The sequence below is a fragment of the Strigops habroptila genome, chromosome Z (assembly GCF_004027225.2).
Source record: "Strigops habroptila isolate Jane chromosome Z, bStrHab1.2.pri, whole genome shotgun sequence".
In the NCBI taxonomy this organism is placed as follows: Eukaryota; Metazoa; Chordata; class Aves; order Psittaciformes; family Psittacidae; genus Strigops; species Strigops habroptila.
This window is the reverse complement of record NC_044302.2, coordinates 97,237,189-97,258,683: the sequence shown is the minus strand read 5'-3', so window position 1 is coordinate 97,258,683 and position 21,495 is coordinate 97,237,189. Positions and strand designations below refer to the sequence as shown.

Below are 21,495 nucleotides of genomic sequence, written 5' to 3'. Positions count from 1 at the left end.
CTGTGAAGTTGCCATATGGCAGAGGAGAGATGGGAAGAAGAAAAATATTGACAGTGATGATATATCTTATTACAGAGCATACGGACCAAATTTTCCTCTCAGTTACACTAGTGAAAATCTGGAGTGAACAGCCCTGTCTTGATAGGAAAATCAGATCAGTCAGTGGATATACAAAGCCAATTATGAGAGTGAAACAAAAGCAAACTTGAGAAACATTATGGTATAGTAAAGAAGACATGGCAGGATGCCAAAAGACAGGAAATCATTGGACCCAGCACACTTACTCATCCTTTGAAAAAGAAAAAAATCATCCAATCTACAGTAACCACAAACGGTCAGAATCTTGTTCTATGCCTGAACTTGGCAAACTGGATAAAAACTGCCCAGAAACATCTGTTCTGGGTTCCAAACATTTATATAGCCCTTTGTTAGGGGACCAAAGATGGCATCACATCAGTAGAAAAGAAGCATTGCAGGAAAAAAGCAGTACAAGGATGCTAGAGGGCAAAGTCCAGGATTAACACAAGACTTGCAATGTTTTACACACCAATAACTTTCATTTATTCCTTGCTGAACATTCAGCTGATCTAAAATTTAAACTGCTTTTGACAGGTAAAATCAGCAAGAGCTTCAAGGAAAGATACCATGCATTCTTACTTCTATGCTATGTAGAAATACATTATCAGCAACTTAGAGGAAAAGCTGTAACGATAGCAGTGTTTACTGCTTTACAAAGCCATAAAGGTCAACATGTAGCTGAGAAGACTTCTGGAAATATAATAGGAAATATATTTACTCAATAATAGTTTAATATGGTTTATTTGCAACTTAGTCTTGGAACCAACTAGCAAAAGAACTGTTTTCTATTCAGGATCCTTTTCAGCTCACATAAGACAATCAGAAACGTATATGGTTTTTTTACCTATATGGCAGGATGTCATTCATGTAAACTAGGAGAAATAAACAGCAAAAACTCTGCCAGACAAATAAAACCCCTGAAAAACCCAAATAGAATTACCATCAGCAATTCTGCACACAAAAGAGTTAAACTGTAACTTAATAAACTACGTATATTTTTTCTTGGAGCCCTGTAAAGACTGAATTTTTGCAAATGAGTTCAAAGACAAACTATAGCCAACTCAGTGTCCACAGTTTCTTTGTAAGCAGCATGGAACATTTGGCCAGAAGAAACAGTGCCAACTATCCAATGCAAAGCCTATACTTTAATTTGCAAAAGCAAAAAGCTGTGATTTATACCTCTGAAAGGAAGAAGTGAAAAAAAAAATAAAATAAAAATCTAACAGTACATTCTGTGTAGGTTTATTATTTTGCCAACAGTCTGTGGGTTGGACGATGAGGTACGTTCCTGAAGATTAGACATCACCAATTTTTTTAAAACAAACAAAACAGCAGGAAAAATCAAAATTCCCCTAAAGCAGAGGCAGTCCTTGCAAAAGTTCAGAGCTGTTGTGACTCCCCCTTGGCTCCTATTTAAAAAAAAAACAAAAAAGAAAATTCATCAACCAATAGCGTTAATCTGCTTTGGCTCACAGGCAGCATTTTTGCTTCCAGTTGAGGACAATCAGAGGCACAGTGTCAACTGGTCATTTGTTAGGTTATGTGAAGCTTTGTGGGTACACATTGGTTTTTTGATGTCAAAAAGTTCTCATGAAAAATGGTACTGTTACATGTAGGCATTCCCTGGTATCTTCTTTCAAACTCAGCAGTTTGCTAGTTCAGAGGGAATTGAGTAGTGTTTTGGAGAATAAACTCACACTGAAAGCGGGTAGTATTGCACCACTGACAAAATCAACTGACAAATGATAATCAAGTGGGTAGATGGTGAGCTATTAACCTGTTTGTTTGAAAACAGCAGTTTCCTCTCTAGTATGGCTGAGAATCTTGATCTACATGAATATTGAGCGAAGAAATTTAAGAAGATGAAGATTTAGTCCTTTATACTTTCTGTGGCAATACTGCCCATCTCATGATTATCCAACACGATTTCTTCAGGCCTCCTGAACTGTCGAAGTGGATGTCTTTAATAGGTGATCTGCAAATATGTTCATGATAGAGCCTCAGAAAATTACTCAAAATTTGGCAAGATGTTATTGTTAAAAATGGAATATTGTTTCTTGGAGCAGAAACATTTTCATTGTCATGACTTCTCGTAGCCACCAAAGGCCTACTCTAACACTGCAAATTTAAAGTTAGAATAAATATATCATCATTGTGCAACAAAAGAGCCCTGCCAAAAAAAAAACCGAAAACCAAAAGCACATGAGGTCCCAAGGGATGGAACAATGTCGTTCTACAGCCTGAAAAATATCCCTTCTAGCTGAAAAAAGGCACTCATAAGTTGTACATTGTTAGACGTTTTTTCTGGGTTTGTTGGCAGTCAGTCCGGAAAATCTGTTTCTTTAAACTTGCCTTTAAGGTATCTTATATAATCCTAGTTAGAACAACAGAAATTTGGAAAGCAAGAAACCACATTTAGGGCAATTACCTGTTGTAATGCTGGTCAGAGTCTTGTGGTCCCTAAAATGTGTGTGGGATTTCAGCACACCACTAGACAACTGTCTCTCTCCTCCTTAGAGATAACTGCCTACTAATGAATAAATGAATTTTCTCTGTAAACTTCATCTCCTTTGGAAACACCCAGGGCTGAAGGCACATTCAGGCAGTGTAAAAGTATCTTTCTTCAGATACTACTCAGCATAAATCAGGATGCGTCCTTATTGAAATCTTAGCCCTGCCCATAGTTCCTCTCCTCTGAGGCTCCTATTTTATGAATCACTGTTATTACACTGGAGCTGGTTTCCACGAGGGTTCTCATCTTTAATATTTTTGTTCCTAAATGACTGGTCACATTTCAATTTTTGTTTCCTGTGGTGGGATTTATCAAAAGTGTTATGAAGACAAAAACACCCCATGAATTTCCAAAGTGTAGATGGTAAGAGTATTTACTATTACACTGGGAGAGAAAAAGAAGGGATGGAAAAAGTGATTCCCAAGGACAAAAGCCAATCTGTTAATCAAGGAAAGGCATCATGTGTGCCATTTTCTTCTTCTACATGCTTTCTCTTCCACATTCCTTCTATGGGATATCAGATGAGGTAGATGCAGTGTGGCAATTATTACATTCTGATGAAATACAGTAATTGAATAAAATGCAGAAGTGTAGTACATCAAGCTGACACCTGCTTATAGAAATACATGTGACTGATCAGTCTCCTTGGATTATTCATATTTGTGTGAATTTCACAAACTGTATTTCCTCCTTTTTCTCTTCCTTTTTTTCTTTTTTTTTTTTTTTAATTTCCTATTCAACTTTGTATGATTTTCTAGGATCTTTTAAATCAAGATTATGCCCCACTGGCAAATTTTCCTTTAGGAGCATGATAGTCATCAAGAGAACAATGTCATTGGGTGAAATAAGACTCCATAAAGAACCCCTTAAGAGCTGGAAAATCCAGAATGTTCCTGCTGAAAGGTAACCCAAATTGTGATTTGGTCTTTTGAAGTAAAATATTAAGCATGCTTTACAGATTTGGAGCGTTTTTGGTTATGAGAAAGAGAAGATCACTGCTTTCTTAGGCTACTAATATATATTTATGAGACAGCAGTAATCCTTCCAATGAATTTCATATTCCCATTGAAATGTCTTCACTTGTTTTACACAAGGCAAGAATTACAAAATGATATTATGCTGACAAAATCTAAAAATAAAGTCGCTTGGCAATTGTGTTAAAATAAGCACTGCTAGTAGCTTGATGTAAATAGGAGGGAAACCACATCCTAAAAATTACTTCTGTTGCCTCTGGGCATAGTCAGTCAGGTGGGGGAATGACACCTGCTCTTCCTTAATCCATTTATCAGTTCTAGGGGAAAAAATTACTGGAAAGCACATTTCTATGTGTGGAGAAGAGGTCAGTACTGCTCTATTTCTGTCTTTGGTAACTCTGAATAACTTTGTGGTTGATGCCGCAATAAGAATTACTAATATGCATGCACAACGGTGCATTTAAGTCTGTTGCAATTAGCTGTTTCTTGCTCTGACATAAGCCTTCTGGCATTAGACCTCCCTGCACATTGGTTCATCCACCTGTAAAATGAGGGTAACGATACCGACCACTCTTGTAAAACCGGTCTGAGATTTAATGCTGGGCAGCACCATGTACAAATTAAGTAGAATATTTAATACCTAATATATGTAAAAAGAGCACAAACTTCACTGGCTTGTCAACTTTTACTGAGAGATGAACTCTTGCAACATTCATTTCTGACTGAACTTGACTGAAAGTGACGAGCTTACATGAGACTCCATTGACAGACCGACAGTTCATATTGGTAAAATTTTACTTGGTCTTCAAGGCATCTCTTATCCTCTGAATTAGGAATTGCCCCTGGGGTCAAATGTAAACTCTGTCTTTGATGAGGGCAGAAGACAGAATGATGACAACAACAGCAGGTATGATGCTTTCTAGTTACAGCAGTGGGTTGGAAAAGTAAGTATTCTTCAGTGGCAAGGATCAATACAAACAGGTCATTTGTTCGGTTCAATTTAGTGGACCGAAAACTACCATGACAATGCATGAAGGCTAGGAGGCAATGCCAGGAGCCCTCTTGCACGATGTCAGGAGCAACAGTACCATGCTATAGATGTAAAAAGAGCTGCTCCTGGAGCAGGGGACCTGATGGTAGGACCAACCGGCCACTTGGATTGCTGATCAGCCACCTCTTCCTGAGGTGGCTAGGTCAATGGCAGCATCCCTTGGATATTTAGTAGCATCACCTGGAGTTACACTGTTATACGGCAGATGCTCCCCTCTCTGTCTTTATGGTGTAGCATTTGCCTGTGTTTCACATAGCAGTGGAGGCAACGTACTTAGCAAGTAAGTTTATAGTGTTCTTCATTGAGAAATTGCATATAGAGAAAATTAAACCTGCTGGGAACCTAATGAGCTGTTTTGTAATTTGATGAAGCGGTGTGACCTACCAAGGGACTTAGTCCAAGGAGTTTTCTGTGCTAATTTGATGCTAAGCACAAGAAGGACTTCAGGGATACCAACTTCTCCTGGGTTTCTTGCCCACCATTGAAACTGCATGGCTATAATTAACACCAATCATACTACAGAAACGGAAGACCAAAAGCCACCTGGGGAACTACAGTGCTCAGGATGAGGACCTGTGCTAGCCAACACTGTCACTGGGGAGTAATTAGGTCTTCTGCAAATCCCAGCAGGACTTTCACGTCTCCAGTTATCTTCTGACACATCTTGCTCAAGCACTGAGTGCTGGGTGACCAAGGACTCCAGTATAGATGGGGTAATACTGAGAGGGACAAAAAAGGGGGGAGCTGCTAGCACTTTGGCCAGCATTCTTGGAATGAAAAGTAATGTCTCTTCCCTGAAACATTTCAACCAGTGTAAATATATCAATACAATCCACATTTTAAGAGGGCCTTTTTGTGATTCATGATGAATCAGAGGAAGCAACTGCCCTGCTCTGTGCTCAGGTATGGTGTGAAAGAGAAGTAGGAAGTGAAGTAGAAAGTCAAGTCATAAAAATACACTTCGTTTATAGACTTCATTTCATTTCCAACATTTCAAAGCCTTGCCAATATTAATTAATTAAAATCTTGCAACAGCTCTTTGAATTGGGCAAGGGCTATTATATCATTATTTCAGTCAGTAGATGTGGAGACCCTGAAGGCTAAATTGAGATTGCTTGCTTTAGGCACTCAATTTATTTGTTGCAACATCTGAAAAAGAAATCCAGTGCTTGGCTCCATCAGAATGATTCAGATCACTTAAAGCAGGTGCCTACACAAACTCTACAAGCAATGCGCATATTGGGTGCTTTCAGATGCCTCTGAAGTAGCACCCAAGCAGCGTTCACACATTTCTCCATCACCTAAATGGTGAGCTGTGGGTCCTTCATGGGATGATTTAGTGTGGTTGCACTACATTGGCAGCCACTCAAATGTAGGCACTAGGAAACATTATTCTCGTGAGTGTGGCTGAGTAAGTGTTTAATTCAAAGCTCAACAGTATGCAATCCTGCTTAGATGGGAATCAAAATGCAGATTTCCCTCTAAAGGGCAGGCACCTGTGTTGTGGGATAAATGGGAGGAGGAAGAACAAGGTCTGAGCACTTATCCAGAAAATAGAAAAGAAGAGATCTAGGATGTCCAGCCCACAGGGGTCTGACCCCAGCATTTCCACTTGCCCAGATTATACCAGGCTACAGGCAAGGCTGGAGTGGAGGCATTGTCTCCTCCTGCTGAAGATGGACTTCTTAAAAAACAGAAGTGTATGATGCAGAAGCTAGAAAGTTTTAGCTCAGTGAAAAGGAAGGTCTTTTGTTTGTAAATTTCTTTTAGAGCTCTATCAGATAAATGTCATGAATTGGGTTAGGCCAGGGAACAGGCATTCTCTTGTGCCTGAGGGTTAACTGGCATTTAAGAATATCTGGGTGTTTCCATACTACCAGACTGGCTTGTCCTTCTCCTGTATCCTGGTATCAGGTCCTTCACAGTCTGAACATGTTAGCTGGCTATTTGGGAGACATTTGTTCCATCAAGAAGAAAAAGCTGGGCATGGCCAAGACGACAATGTGCTCCAACCTCTGCTCCAGGCACAATGTGGACATGCACCCCGCAACTTCAGCTCTTTACCTGGTGCAATATTGCAATGCTAGCCTCAAGTCCCCAGATCCCAGTATCCCTCCTGTCACTTCCAGAGCACACAGGAAGCAGATGGCTGTAGAAAAGCCCCTATTTGGGTACCTGGATTAGGAAAACAACAAAAAAAAGTTTCAGAAGTGCCTATAATTGTATGCCAGGGCTACACGGAGATCAGGATCTGCCAAGTGGAGATCAGGATCAAGCGCTGTGCAGCACAGATCGGTCTGCCCGCTCCAGGCACCCTCAGTCACCATCTGTGTGAACACAAACCAGCCTACAACAAGCAGTTCAGAGGCACTTACTTTCTTTCTGGTTTGTCCCACAAAATCAGTATAGCCATGCCTCACATTTCTCTTGCTGAGGTGTTCCATGCTAGGTCAATGTCACCTAAAACTGGTGATTTTGGTCAGGCCGTGACTCAATGAAGTGGGCTCTTTTCAACACTTTGGGAGATATTAACAGCTCCTCACCCACTTATGAGTCATGATGGACTGCCAGGAGCTGTCAATCACTGAACACATGTGAAACTATATGCTTATGTGCTTAACTTACTCTTTGAGTCTGAAACAGAGTGTCCAGATTTATATACACATTCAGTTTCTCTGGGATGTAGGTTCTTCTCCAGATGAAGCACACTGAGCCATTCCCTGCAACTTAGACACATCCAGTTCATTCTCATGGGGACTTAAGTTCACTCATGGATGGTCTAAATCACATTCACTAACTTCTTCAAACTATGCAGCCTAGAAAAAGACTAAGGAGTCCTGAAATTCAGCTTGAGACTGATTTATTATCATTTTTACCTGCTAGGGGTTTCTTTGATCTCAGCAAGACTCTGTCCCGATTAGCAGTAGAGAGGGAGAATTTGAGTTAATGCATCCTGCTTTACCCACTCTTTAACAAAAGAGTGGCTCCTATTAGTGTTTTAGCAGTTTGTCTTTTTATGCAAGAACTTGCACAGCTGATTTGGCTAAACTTTTAATGGGTATGGTTCTAGTGTGGTAGGAAATGTTAAGCACTGCTTACTGTTACTTAGAATTACACACCCAAATGCCATAGCTCCATCCAGAGTTCCCAGGCATCTAGCTATTTTACTATCTACCACAGCACACTATATCACAAATAAGATCTTCTTTACCACCTATGTCATGATGTAGTGTAGGGGCCAAAGACTGCTGGGTTTGCAAAATGCATGCATTGCTTCAAATCACAATGAATTCATTTGACAGGAGATCAGGCAACAACCATTAATTTTGGTGCAACAGATTTCTCTGCTCTTCTTATTTACCAAGAAGTTGCTCACTAGGTCAAATCAATGATATTACGACAGGTTGCCCAGCATTCTGGCAATAGCCAATATCTGCCTAGAATCTCAAGAGGCATCTCTTTATCAAATGACTCCAGTTTCTGTCTGCCACATCTCTACTTGTTCAGTATGTGCTGCTGGAAGTAGAAAAATTAAGATTTTCCAATGTATTTGGCTAAGTCAGAAGCTCTTCTGGGCAGTCATGCACAGGCGCACGTATTGACTGTCCTACTAGCAGCAAATTTGCTCCCACTGTGTGCCAAGGGAGATGTGCTATTGTCCTTGGGTGCACTCCTAGAGGCCACGTGTGGGGCGTACACAACTCCACCCTCAGCTGAGGTGGGAAACTTGTTCAAAGTGGTTTTGAGGTTTTGTTAAGAAGCAAAACAGGAAATCTGCATGAATCTGCAGTTTAACTAATTTTTTTTTTTTTAAACTTGCTGTTCTCCCAGAGTTGGTTTTCTTTAAATGGAAAATAAATAAATATCAGGATGACAAACATTCTCCAACTGACCACGTCCCAGTTCTGGGATAAGCCCAAGGTTTTACTGGTGCAGACTAGACTTGAGGCAGCAAAGAGAACCTGAAGTAGTCCGGGGATATTTTTTTTTCTTTTTTTAAGCAAACCAAGCAACTTAAAGGCTGTGTCAACTTTCTGAAGTGCTCTTTATGCCAACTAATCATAGTTGGCACAGAAAACAATGCTGACTATTGCTTTCTTCCTTGCCTACACTGGAGGTGATGAAGGCCCAAGACAGAGCTGAAACAGCAGCACTGTGCCATCTGGAGAGACTCTGTATCCTCAGCCTGTCTGCCTGGGAGCAGAGTAAGGACCACTGAGTTGCACCCTAAAATCAGTGAAAAGAACAATGGACACATCAGTGGGGTGAGGAGCATCAGCACAAGCCTGCCTGCCCAACATGTTGATCCCCATACACAGCAATGCTACCATTGCTGAGGGCATTTGGTGCCCTTGTCCCTTTCATCACACAGTTTGCTCTGGTAACCATGTAAACCGTAACAGCTGGTTTTATACCCTTAGGACTGTAGGCCCTCCCCAGCCCTGAAAAAGCTATTGTGAAACTATCGACTTTTCTCAGGAGCCCAGGAACAGGAAAGCTATCACTACTGTTCTCAGTGTGGGACCTAACAGCAAAAAGACTCCATCACAATAACTGCAAACTACTGAGCTTTGTGATACATTGCTGATTCACATTCCGTGAGACTGCTGAGCAAACTCTACCTAAATGTCTCCACAACTCTGCTTCTAGTGCTATATAACCCTGAGTTTGGGTCAGATTATGTTATGAGATAAGCTGTTGTCATTCAAAACCAACTGCACTAAGGCAAGGGAGTTACTGATAGGTATAACATAAACTGGCTGAGCTATATCTTGCAATTGGGATCAACCAGACAACTTCCTCACAGTTTGCTCCCAGTTTATTTAAGCTGCCTGTGTGTGCTGCACAAGACACCAGCAACGCTTTTACTGCTGCTCCAGCATCACTCTGACGTCAGCACGTTGATTTGATATTCTGCCGCTCTTCTCGCGGATTAAATTTCAACCAGTGACCCAAGGCTTGATAGCTCATTAACAAATCCCTCTGAGCCATTTAGTCCTTCCCTTGCTTGACAGTTAACTCTGCATTGGACACACTCCTGAAGACTCCTGAAATCAGCACTGCCCCATATGAAAGCTCGGTCAGACTCAGTGCTATGTCAAAATCCTATGAGGGCTCATGCCCAGCTGCAAGTTTTCAATGACAAATCACTAACAATTCCTATTATGAGTTCATTGGGTCTTTTCAAGTCATTGAGGTTGTATAAAAACTTCTTCATGGACAGTCAAAGTTTTCCTTTCCCTCCCCTCCGCTCAGCCCTTGACCTATAGGGGAAGTATTCTGACTTCTTCGTGAAAACTTATAATAGGATATTCTTATTTCTTTTGCTGTTCAGCATCGTTACTGCAAGCAGGCAGACTAAAGCAGCTGGGATAATGCTCTTACAGCTTTCTTTTGCTGTGATACATGAATATAAAAGTCTTGGCAGGCAGTGGGAACGGAGAAGCTGCTTCAGATCATGCTCTGGAGACCCCAACTCTCGCTTCTGCAGATGAGTAGGACAGGAGACAGGTTGCCCTGAGTGATCCCACTCATGGGAAGGTATCGTGAGCTCAGCTTTTCCTATGTCCAGCTTTAGGTCACATTGACCAGCAGGTTAATAATGAAGATAAAGCCATATTGCTCTGTTTTACTTCTTCCATGCATCTGAACAGTCTTCTTGCATTCTACCTAGATTATCAGTGTCTTTGAGCTAGAAACTATATTTCATGCATTCCAGAGCTATAACACCCTTCTAACTCTTCTTAAACTGCCACTTATACAAGTATCCAGGCTGCAATATGTCAAAAATCTTAACCAACCCTCTTCCTCCAACCTAAGAAAATCTCTACAGATACTGAACTGAGGCTGATTTTTGTATCCAGCAGGTAGAGCACAGCCTCAAGGATTCCAGTGAAACCACAGACTGGACCTCCCAGTCCCAGACTCTGTTTTCACCTCAACAAATACTTCACTCCAAAAGTCAACCTCATTGATTTCAATGGGAAGATGCTTGATTTACACCAGGCCAAGATGAGAATCCGGCCGTGATTCTTTATTGCCTTTAAAAGCCAAGAACACAGCAGAAGCCAATTGTGTCTGATGCAAAGCTGCTGCGCACCCAGTGTGGAATCTGCACAACTCCATAAACCAGCAGTGGCCTAAATAAAAACTTCAAACAAGACATTCTGGCACTGGCCAGGAAGAAAAAAGATAAATAGCTGGGAGCAGCCAAGTTGTGAAGGAAGAACTGCTTGACTGTTGGACAGAGAGCAAAGTTAGAGACAGAAATCAGACAGGGTGCTGGGAGGCTTGTAACACTCCCAAAAAACGAAGGGGTCACAGCATTTAATTTGATTAATTCATCACCAGTCGAAAAGACTTTGTACGGAGCCTTGGGCAGTGCAATAAACATACAACCATTAAGAGAGGAAATAAAGGATTGGTTGGATGGTAAATACTCGAGCTCGCTCTGCCACTCCAGCTTCCCTCTTGTTTCTTGTCTTTTTGGTCAGTGCAAACATTGGAAGCAGCACAGTAAGCAGGTGGTAGCATTAAACCCACAACAACAGTAACAAAACTCACTGTATTGCAAATGCTTTGGTCAAAACACTTTCCAGAGTAGCTTTGACTTACTTTCCCCATAATTTTTGTTATCCCTCAACAGCCCATTCCTCTAGGAAATGCCATAGGCAGGACGGAGAAATAGTCATGCTAGCTTGGCCTCCTCTCCCCAGGGCTGGCAGAAGACTTAGTGGAAAACAACAAGAAGGCTGTTTATCTTAAGGGGGGCAGATAATGCTTTTGGAGGTCATTTCAGTAGTTTTGGTTGCACTCCTAAGCATTCAGGGGGCCAAACGTCTGTTTTGATGTAATATAATTTTATTTACAAATAATAGTATTCTGTAAAGCTCCGATGCTAACTTTTATGGGCCAGAGGGTACAAACATTCACCCCATAAGTGTACAGTGCCTGTACCCCACCACAAGACACAGCAGAAGGGCACAGCCTCCCCCCGACACTGGGACTGGAAAACTTTTGCAGTTGCTTGAAGCTATGTAGGATCCTGGGGCATCTGAGGAAACCACAGAAGAGGCAGAGCTGGAGAAAGGGAGGGTGACTAATACTCCATATATCCTCAGCAAGTGAACTTCATGTCTGGATCTTCTCCCACCCACTTCAAGCATTGCCACTGCTCCCATGTTGCATTCGCTTGGCATTAGTGTGTATCAGACCTCATCGTGGCTCTGTACAGCAGGAATCTTCTTTTATCCCCTTTTCTCAGACAGGCGCTAAGGTTTACTGCAACTTAGTTTTCTGCAGTCACATGAGAAAACTCTGACATGGAAAATGGGTCTCCAACCTCTTGACCATGCATCAGCCTGCCTCTGCATCTGTACATGTAATGCCATAGGTCCCATTGAATCAAATACTGCTACTGAGGAAAACAAGGTTACTTACATGTGTGTTTGAATAGGTATCGAATGAACTTTATTCATCATCTGATTGTCAATTTTTTTCTATTTTTCCAGTATGTAAAGATCCATCCATGTGTATATACATGCACGATCCAGCTAGTCTCTAAGCTGGTCAGATGAGGAAGTGGTCATCGAATATAGCGTTGGACCACTGTTTGCCCTATTACTGAAATAATGTGTTCACTACAGAATAATGAAACAACTCTGTCATTCTGGAGTTACTAAAAAATAATCTGGAAAGTATTATTGTACAAAAATCAGAAAACTTTGTTTAATAAGGCAGTTGGCTAACCCTATTTACCTGTATTTTCCATATACATTGAGAATAACAAATATGCTTACCCACTACTGAAATACAGATAATTTCTCAGTGTAAAACTGGCTGAATAAGACTTCAAGATAATGGTCCAGAACTGCATATGCTGTTCCTTAAAAAAATAAACCAAACAACACCCCCTTCAAATCAAAACAAAACTCGTGGTGCCTCTGCCGATATTTCATCGTGTTTGTTTTTGCTCATAGCAAGCCCTGTTTTAAATCACACTAACGCATTTGACTTCTCACAGCGGATGAACCAGAGATTTCTTCAGTCCTGTGTGACAATGGCCTATTCCAGCAGGAATTTGAAGGGAGTTTTGTCTGAGAAGAAATCTCATCTGGATAGATAACGCTCCTCAGCAGGGCATGGTTACTTATATGTGTGTTTGTACTGACATCAGATGAATGCTGTTCATCTGTTTGATTGTCACTTCTCCTCCCTTCCTCCAGTATTCCTCCTACTCTTCTTTTGGAAGGTTTAATCACCCAGTGTAAGGCTTTTTAACAGGAACAAGGGCACTTTTAAGATAAAGACATTGGAAAATAACTTAAAACAACTACAATGTACATTTGTGCATTAACTAAGTGCAACTTAAGTATGTACACTTGCATGACACAGCCTCTCTTCTCCCACTCAAGTCATAGGACCAAATACTACTCACTGCATGATACTCATCCTCCATCTAAACCTGGTACTTATTCCTTCAGAGTTAAACTATCACCATACAAACTAGCTGAGGAGGAAAGGTCAAATCAGAAGAAATTAATTTGTAGCACTGCTGAATGTTGAAGGGGGAAGGTGTGGGGGGCTTGTAGGTAAATTAAGCATTAATTTGTAAAGCATACTTGTCATGCTAACTATCCAGCATTCAGAGACTGGTGATTACTACCTTCCTGATAGCTGCATATGATTAACTTCATATTCCTGTAAATTTACTGTGCATGGTGTCTGTGCTATATCTGATGAAACCCATGTACTTATTAGCTGATCTTTGAGCCATGATGCCCAATATGCAAGCAAGGCAATCTTTACCTGTGTAATCATCGTTTAAAAAAAAAAAAAAAGAGGCGGAAATACCATGAGCGTGAAGTAGCACAGACCTTGATTAGTCTCATAATAAAGACAGGCAGAAATAGAGTCCTGCATATAGTGACTTTTGACCTCTGCTTCACCCCCAGGTATACCCTGGCCTGCAATGGTTGTAATTAGGACAAAGAACCATAGAATAGTTAATGGTGGAAAGGACATTAAGATCATTTAGTTCCAAATCCCTGCCATGGGCAGGGACGCCTCACCCTAGACCACATCACCCAAGGCTCTGTCCAGCCTGGCCTTGAACACTACCAGGGATGGAACATTTACCACTTCTTTGGGCAACCTGTTTCAGTGCCTCACCAGCCTCACAGTAAAGAACTTCCTTATACCTAACCTGAACTTCCCCTGTTTCAGTTTAAACCAATCTATCTCCCTTGTCCTGTTGCTACAGTCCCTGATGAAGAGTCCCTCTCTGACATCTTTGTAGGCCCCCTTCAGATACTGGAAGGCTGCTATGAGGTCTCCATGCAGCTTCTGTTGTCCAGGCTGAACAGCCCCATAGGTCGTATACACAAATTGTCATCTTGCCTATGCACTTTAAAATGTTAAGCTTTTCCTCATTTGTCCACCTAAGGAAATAAGGAAGAGGTAGCCATTCCTGCTCTTTTCCTAGGAACAAACTATGTCATAAAGTCTGCTCATCAGCAATGCAAGTCACTTCTTCAGCATCACGTATGAGGCTGAAGCAGGCAGATACATGACAAGGACATGTGGAGTTTGCTATAACGACCTCCGTAAAACACAGCTCTGCTCTCCACCTCCCCAGCCCAGCTGTGGCACCAATCTGTGGCCTCTCCCTGGGTCCCTCACCCTGGGCTTTAGTAACTACTAGAGAGCAGATGAAAGGATCACCCATCCAGCTGTGCACAGTGCCTCAGGTCACAGCGTACCGAATGCGCCCCAGCCATGTTTTGTAAGTGCATGACGTGTACCTTTGGCTTCGGGGAGTGGAAGGATGGAGTCAGCTGGGTCAATGCTCGGTGCACACAACTTGAAAGTTCAGTTTTGGATGTGTCCAAGTGAAGGTACGACTGTGGCAAGGCAGTGTCTGAAACACTTCTTGCTGTATTCTTTCCTATAGGCCAGACTGATGCCACTGGACTAATCTTCTGCATCAGCCAAATAAGAAAGCAGTGTTTAACTAGTTTTAATTAATTAATCTTTCTAAATGCAGGAGGATTAGGTGAGCGAAATGAATCTTACAAAAATAGCAATTTCAGAAAAATGCAGCAGAAGCAACAGGTCACAGGGAGTGGATGGGAAGGAAGATGGGAAGGATTATGAATTAGTGTTTATGAAAAGAACTCCAGTTTCTCCAGAACAATGGTGAAGAGACAGGCAGTGCACTGGGGGAATAGCCATAATCGTTAATGCTGCATGTTTAAACCCAAGAGGTCCTAGGAGACCTAAAATGAGCTAAAGCTCACAAGGTTACCACTAATGAATGGCCAGTGATAGTCCAGTATAGGGAATGGACATTTGCTATGACCAACCAAGGTGGATGGTGGCACTTTTTTAATGCGATCCTTCATGCTTGGTGCAGATTTCTCGTGACAGAACTGCAGGCAGCAACTCCTGATATTAAGAGGGACAACTCTTCCCTTGACATCCTAATTTTTCTAGATTATAAGATCGTACATAGGCTTTAAGGTTACATGGAAGAATTGTTTTCAACCATATGCATGGCTACTATACAGCACCAGAGAACTGTGAACTTTTCAGAAATGGTTAGTACTACACAGATAATAACAAAATAACAATACACTGGCATAGGCACCAGCAAACTACACTGAAAGAAACTGCAATGCCTGAATGCCGAAGAGCACTAAATGGTTCTCTCACGACTCTTTATCACACATATCTCTACTGAGTGTGGGTGGGTTTTGCTCTGTATTTCATCTCCAGCAATACACAACGAGGCTGCAAATGGTGTTACTGAGCATACCAAAATGCCCATGCACTAAAGATAACACTGAAATTGTGATATAAATCTATTTTCAGCTTTCATCTGAATATTCAGGATGTCTCCTCTTATCTCTGTTATGTATTATTTTTACATTGTGAAAAATGACAAATACCGAATGGCAAGAACAATCAGGCTATGGAAATTGCCTCCTGGGACAGAGCTATATGTTCTCATAGGGATTTTTTTTTTTTCTTTTACCTTTATTTTTGCTATTAGTGCTGTTTAGGCACCTCAGGGAAATGGAAGGTGAATTAGGAGAAAGAAGGTCAAGGTTATCATGGAAACATTTAATCCCTCCTCAGTGGGAACTGTTTAACAGTTATGGCTAGACTCAAGTGCAGACCTCTGTTGGGAATCCCAGTGAAGGTCAAAGGCAGAGAGGAAAAAAAAAGCCGCACTGAGATCTTAGACAGTCACAAGCAGACAGATGTTCCTAGGTTTTAATGAGCAGTCTTGGCTCCAGGCCTTTCTTGGCAGAGAAGTTTAGTTTTAGTATTTTCGCTCGTAGTGCAAGGTATGGCTCTGGTTAGCTGGCTCTGCTTAGCTAACTGCTGATGATTTTTTCATCTAAATAATAGCTTGACAATGAAGGAACCAGTTCATAATCTGTGACTTGATAGATTAGGTTACGGGGAACAATGTGCAGTTGTAATCATGAAAAGTAAAAAATAAATAAAAATAATTTTAGTTTTAAATGAGAACCAATTAAACACTAAATCTGATGGAGCTCTTGCTGCAAGTTCTACCCCTCCACCTTATGTTTTTATCATCATGGACAATAAACAGAAGGAAAATAACATAAAATGGGCTTTTTCTTTACTAATTCTATTTCCAAGCCAGCATGGTGGGGATCACGCCCCTGCTTTGGAAACTCATTTGGGTTCAGCAGTTCTGAGAATTCTGTCTGGACAATTTGTTAAACCAACGTGAAATATGTTAAATTGGGAAATAGAAAACATCTTCTGTTCAAAAAGCAAAAAGGCTACAAATTCAACTGTTATCAAACTGTGAAATCAGCAACTTCCACTAAAAAGCTGAGAAATAGGCTCGCTAAAAATTTTGAAGACTTTTAATCCTTGTTGATTAGGGCACAACTTCCTCAATGCAATAGGCACTGCAGCACTTGGTGGAGAATAATTTTGTTCTTTATCAGGCATGCAGCAACCTTGATACAACCAGTGACTGAATTCAGCCTCTTTTCCAATATTTCCAGGTGTCACAACTGGTCTGATATAATATGGTATCATGAATGTGAGTATTTTCATGGGTTAAGCTCTCATTTTAGAGTGCTTTTCATTAGTATAGTCCAGATTCTGGTCTTAATGAAGGAAATGGAAATGTCTAGGTGGGCTTAAGCATGAACAGTCTTTGGATCTCAATCAGTTACAAGTCAATAAAAAACTGAAGAGCCTTTCATTAGCAGGTTACACAAATTCTCTGCTCCCTCTGTGTTCTCAGCTGATTCTCTTTTCATTTTGGAGGCTATGAATTACATCTCTTTGAAGCTCTTTTTTAACACATCAGACTCCCATCCGCTGCAGGCTGGTGCAGTAAAGCTTGCCCTTTTCCAGAACCAAGTGTGAAATCTGCTTTGTGATAAATACCTGATGGTGCAGGAGCTCTGGGCTTGCTCCCAAGCTAAATTCATTTATATTGCAGCAAAACACCTGCCTATGTGTCATCACGAAAGCAGTTTCCTATTGTAAAGTACAATGCAGTCTCAGACAAGAGCCAGATTCCCTTTTTTTCCCCCTCTGCAGGAGAGGAACAGATGTCCTCAGGAATCTAAAGGAGCTTCCTCCCTCCTCATCTACTCAGCTTATATACGTAAGTCATGAGTCTCAAAACCTTTCAGTCAATTGTCAAGGGTTTATTGTTTCCATGACACCAGTCCCTTCCCACTGCCACTCAATGCTCAGAATGATTACTTTACATGACACCTGCCTGCTGGAAGTGACAGATTTATGCTAGGATTATACTTGGGATCTCCATACGTTCAGCCCAACTATCACCATGATGGGTCCCTCTGGAACAGCAGTACACCACACTAGTCATGGGACACGGACCCAGCTCCACAACTTCCCACATGTCTGGTCCATCCCATCAACAAATGGCTTTTGTGCGCTCTGTGGGCCACAGCAGACTCTCTGGTCAGTACCATGGCTGTTCTTCTAAAGGCTGCGCAACGACTGCGACCCCTTAGACACCAATAAGAGGGATGCCGACCTTGCCAAAAGGACTTATAGTTGCTGCTGCTGTGGATTGCAATGGTGAGATTTTTGGAGGAAGAGGAACAAGCTATGACAGATAAACAAAGGCTGGACAAATGTTTAGAAAAAAGCTGCGTAACAACTATAGACTTTAAGAGGTTTTGGCTTAATGCTGGCTTAACGCATGGCCAACATTCTTGTCAATATCCCCAAAGTCTGGATGCAGAATGAGAGTCAAATACAAAAAAAAAAAAAGAAGTTATTGACTCAAAAATATTTGCTGTAAATGGCAAGTACCTCTTTGTTCAACATTAAAATTCCAATGCAATAAGATAAAATAGAATAAAGTAGAGCTTACCTGAAGAGGCTGAAGAATCATAAGTACTTCTATCCTTTCTATTTGTCCTGAAGGGCTGAATGTCCTTTTCCCTGTAGGTTCCAAACCCTTCAAAGCTTCTTCTTCTATTCCCACTTGAATCATTGTCCCGCTTCTCACTTGAGGAATTCATTTCACCAAACATGTCCAGGGACTCTGACCTTCCATTACTCTCAGTATTACCAGAGTATCTCTTTGTGCAAGAGTCAATGGGATCATTGCTTAAGTCATTTTTATCTTTACTCTGTGTCCACTGCTGGGCATCAGAAAGTGATAACGTAGACAGCGTATCCACTTCAAAGTTACTCTTTGAGCCTTTGTGTCCGGTTTCACAATGCTGGTGCTTCTGCTTCTCCTTATGCTTGCTTTTCTCGCTCAGCAAGGAGAGGTCTTTATCTGAGCCGCTTAGCCTTTCATTGATCGCATGGCTAGAGAAGCTAGTGGGCTTGCTAGCAAAGAGACCACTCAGATCTTCATGAGTCCCCAATATCCTCTCATCCTTATGCTTGTGCTTATGTTTGTGTTTCCTTTTGTGAAGTCGGCCACTTGAGAGGCTTGTTCCTCCAACCTTTGGAGAAGCCAAAGAGGACTGCATGTCTCCAAGGCCCATTCCCACAGGTGTTTGCAGGTGCACTCCATGTTTCGCTTTATGCTTGGCAGTGGTGGACATCTTCATATGAGAGCTTGCATGGAACTGGGGAGGGGGCACAGTCGGTCTCATAAACGGGGAAGCCGCTCCGAGCGTGTGAGACAGGTACAAAGGAGCTGGATACTGACCATAGTAACCAAGATTCATCATAGGCATTGATGTGTAAGGCATTCCATAGGGTGCATAGTAACTCCCACTGGGAATAGGGTAACCGAACCCTTGTAAAAAAGGCACCTTTGTCATGGTGTCATTGGTTTTGGCAGGTCTACCACGCTTCTTCTTAGACTTCATGTCAGAGGTCCTGCGAAGATAGAGCAATGGGTCATACTGGATATATGGCACAGGGTAGTAGTGATCAAAATTAATCCGGAAGATGCTGGGGTATGGATTTTCATGATAAAATGTGTAACTTCTATGGGAAATCCTGAACACTTGAAACTTATTGATGAGTTCTTCAAGGTCTGCTAGAAACTGGAGGTCATCTCTGTTCTGCAGGCTTTTCCTTTTCCTTTTGTGCTTTGGCTTTTTAATACTCTCATGAGAGAGAAAGTTATCCACTATGAGATGTTTCTGCCGGTGACCATGCCTGTTCTTTGTGCTGGTGTCAGATGGGATAGCCTCTGGATTGTCCAGGGTGCAGAAATCAAAGGAGTATCTCCGGCGGGACTCTGAGCTTTTCTCGGCTTGGTCAGAAGTGCTGTTGTTGTCTGTACCTATCCCACTGTCGCTCGGTATGGTTTCCTCACTGTGAGACTCACTCACCGGAGACAGCGTGACTTCTTTCAGAGAACCTATTTCACAGAGGTGGGAAGGTGAATTAGCCATTAACCTGGGTGGAGACAGCTTCCAAGTTCCACTGTGCATTCCTTTCTGGGTTTTTGTAGGAAGAGCACTGATAGGTTGAAGATTTGGCATAGTTTTTAGCTCTGAAAAATTAGTTTCAGTGCTTGCAGGGCTAAGGTTGCCATTAGTCCCGACTAATTGTGTCGAAAGAGGATGAATAGCTGCTGGTGACGATGCCACAAGTGACTGCAGGTTGGAAGGCACTGCTGGGTTTTCTGGCTGGCTGGAAACAGGCCTTGAGTGCTTGATGGCTGTCTTAGGTTCTTCTGTCTGAGGCTGCAGCTCTGCTCTTGGCTTTCTGCCCCGTTTTTTGCCAATATAGATTGTTCCCCTCTTGCTGACATTGATCTGCTTTCCTAGTCTGGCATCAATAGTGGTTGGCCCAGCACTAGATGGTGGCTGGACTTTTGCCTTCAGAGCTATGCTGCTGGAGCAGGAGGACAAGATCTGATTAAGAATATTCTTCCTCTTGAGGGTCTTCATTTTATTAATGGTTTTGATGGTCTTCTTATCCAAGACCCCAAGCTTCCCGACCTTTTTGTGAAACTTAAGTTCACTGATTGACTTGTCCTCTCCTGGAACCATCTGGGCCAACTTGGCCAGATTCCGTCTCCTTTTCCTTTTCTTTGTTCCTGGAAATTCACGACTGATTGGACTCACTGGGCTGGTGGAGGTCCCCTCATGAATGGTTTCAACAGTGAGCAGAGGCTGTTTCTTTGGTCGTCCTCTTTTTTTCTTGACAGGTGTGATCACAGTAAGACTGTCAGTATTGGTATACAGAGGGCTGGATGGTGTGATGGGATAGGCTGAAGGAGGCTCCACCATCAGCTTCTCAGATGTCGTCATGGAGGTCTCCCGAAGGATAGATTTAGGCTTGCTGCAGGTCCATCGCCGCTTAGCCGCATGTTTGGGGTGCTGGACCTCAGATAATTTGCCAGCTGTGGGAAGATCGGTGGGTAGGAGAGTGGATGTCAGAGCTACTGGTTTTCTGAGTCTGGTGGCACTGTTGGGGGAAGCTCTGTCAGTAAGCATGCCGCTGTCAATAGCTGCTAAGGGGGACTCATTTTCGATCACTTTCCCTGGCTTTGTGGCTCTAAGATCTTTTTTACTTCCCTCTGGTTGAGAGCTAGTCCTGTTTGCTACTTCACTGCTCATAGTAAGCCCAGGAGGCAGGCTTTTCTCCTGAATAGTTTTCTCAATAGAAGATTTTGTGGATTGCCTTTTTTTCCTTTTGTGGCCAGATGCATCTGTTGTCGGAGACTTTATTGGGATAGTAATTCGTACGTGACTGGTGTCGCTTTCACAACTGCTAGCAGAAGTGGGATTCTGCTTCAAGGGTGATGTATCCAATAGACTTTCCATCGAGTAAGACTCCTTTTTCCCTTCCATGCTGTCATGGGATTTGCTGTCAAATGCTTTCTGAGCACTCTTCACCCATTCGATGTCTGTGGTTTGGATCGTTTGACTTAACAAGTCCTTTTTGCTGGACTTCTTCTTTGTACTCCCAGAGGGCTGATCGGGGACCTCCAGCTGCATGCTTCCCTCTGGATCACCAAGTGGCAAAAGCCCATTGCACTCAGAGGCACTGCTGGGCTGGGTGGCCATGCTGATGTTGTTGGGTGATGGGACCGCACTGCAAATGGCAAGCTCCTTACTACTGGCTGAAAGCTGCCCCCACGTGCTGGTGCAGGACTTCTTTGTTTGGGATTTGCTGAAGGAAACTCCTGGCTCTGGAGTGGAGACCTTGGTGGCACTAATTGCTTCTCGACTGGGTTCTGTGTTCATGAAGCAACTTTGAGAAGTGGATCCAGTGTCGGAGCTCGTTGACCAGTCAAGGTGGTGCTGGTTGCTACTTTTCTGCTGGTGCTTTGATTTTAAGGTGTCACCGGTGAAGTCTTGTTGGAGGCCGGGATCGTAGTGCAGAGTAGGATGTTTTTGTGGCCTTTCATACACCTGGAAGGTAGC

The 21,495-nt window shown here is 42.3% G+C and overlaps 1 protein-coding gene across 3 annotated transcripts in view; it reads right to left on the bottom strand.

The window, feature by feature from the left end:
* The window catches only part of SETBP1 (SET binding protein 1), a 269,322-nt gene that overhangs the window by 64,747 nt on the left and 183,080 nt on the right, over positions 1-21,495 (bottom strand). For all 3 annotated transcript variants that reach the window (XM_030511888.1, XM_030511890.1, XM_030511889.1), the window contains one exon: positions 18,021-21,483. In XM_030511888.1, coding sequence (XP_030367748.1) covers positions 18,021-21,483 — 3,463 coding nt within the window. The remainder of the gene's footprint in view (positions 1-18,020; positions 21,484-21,495) is intronic.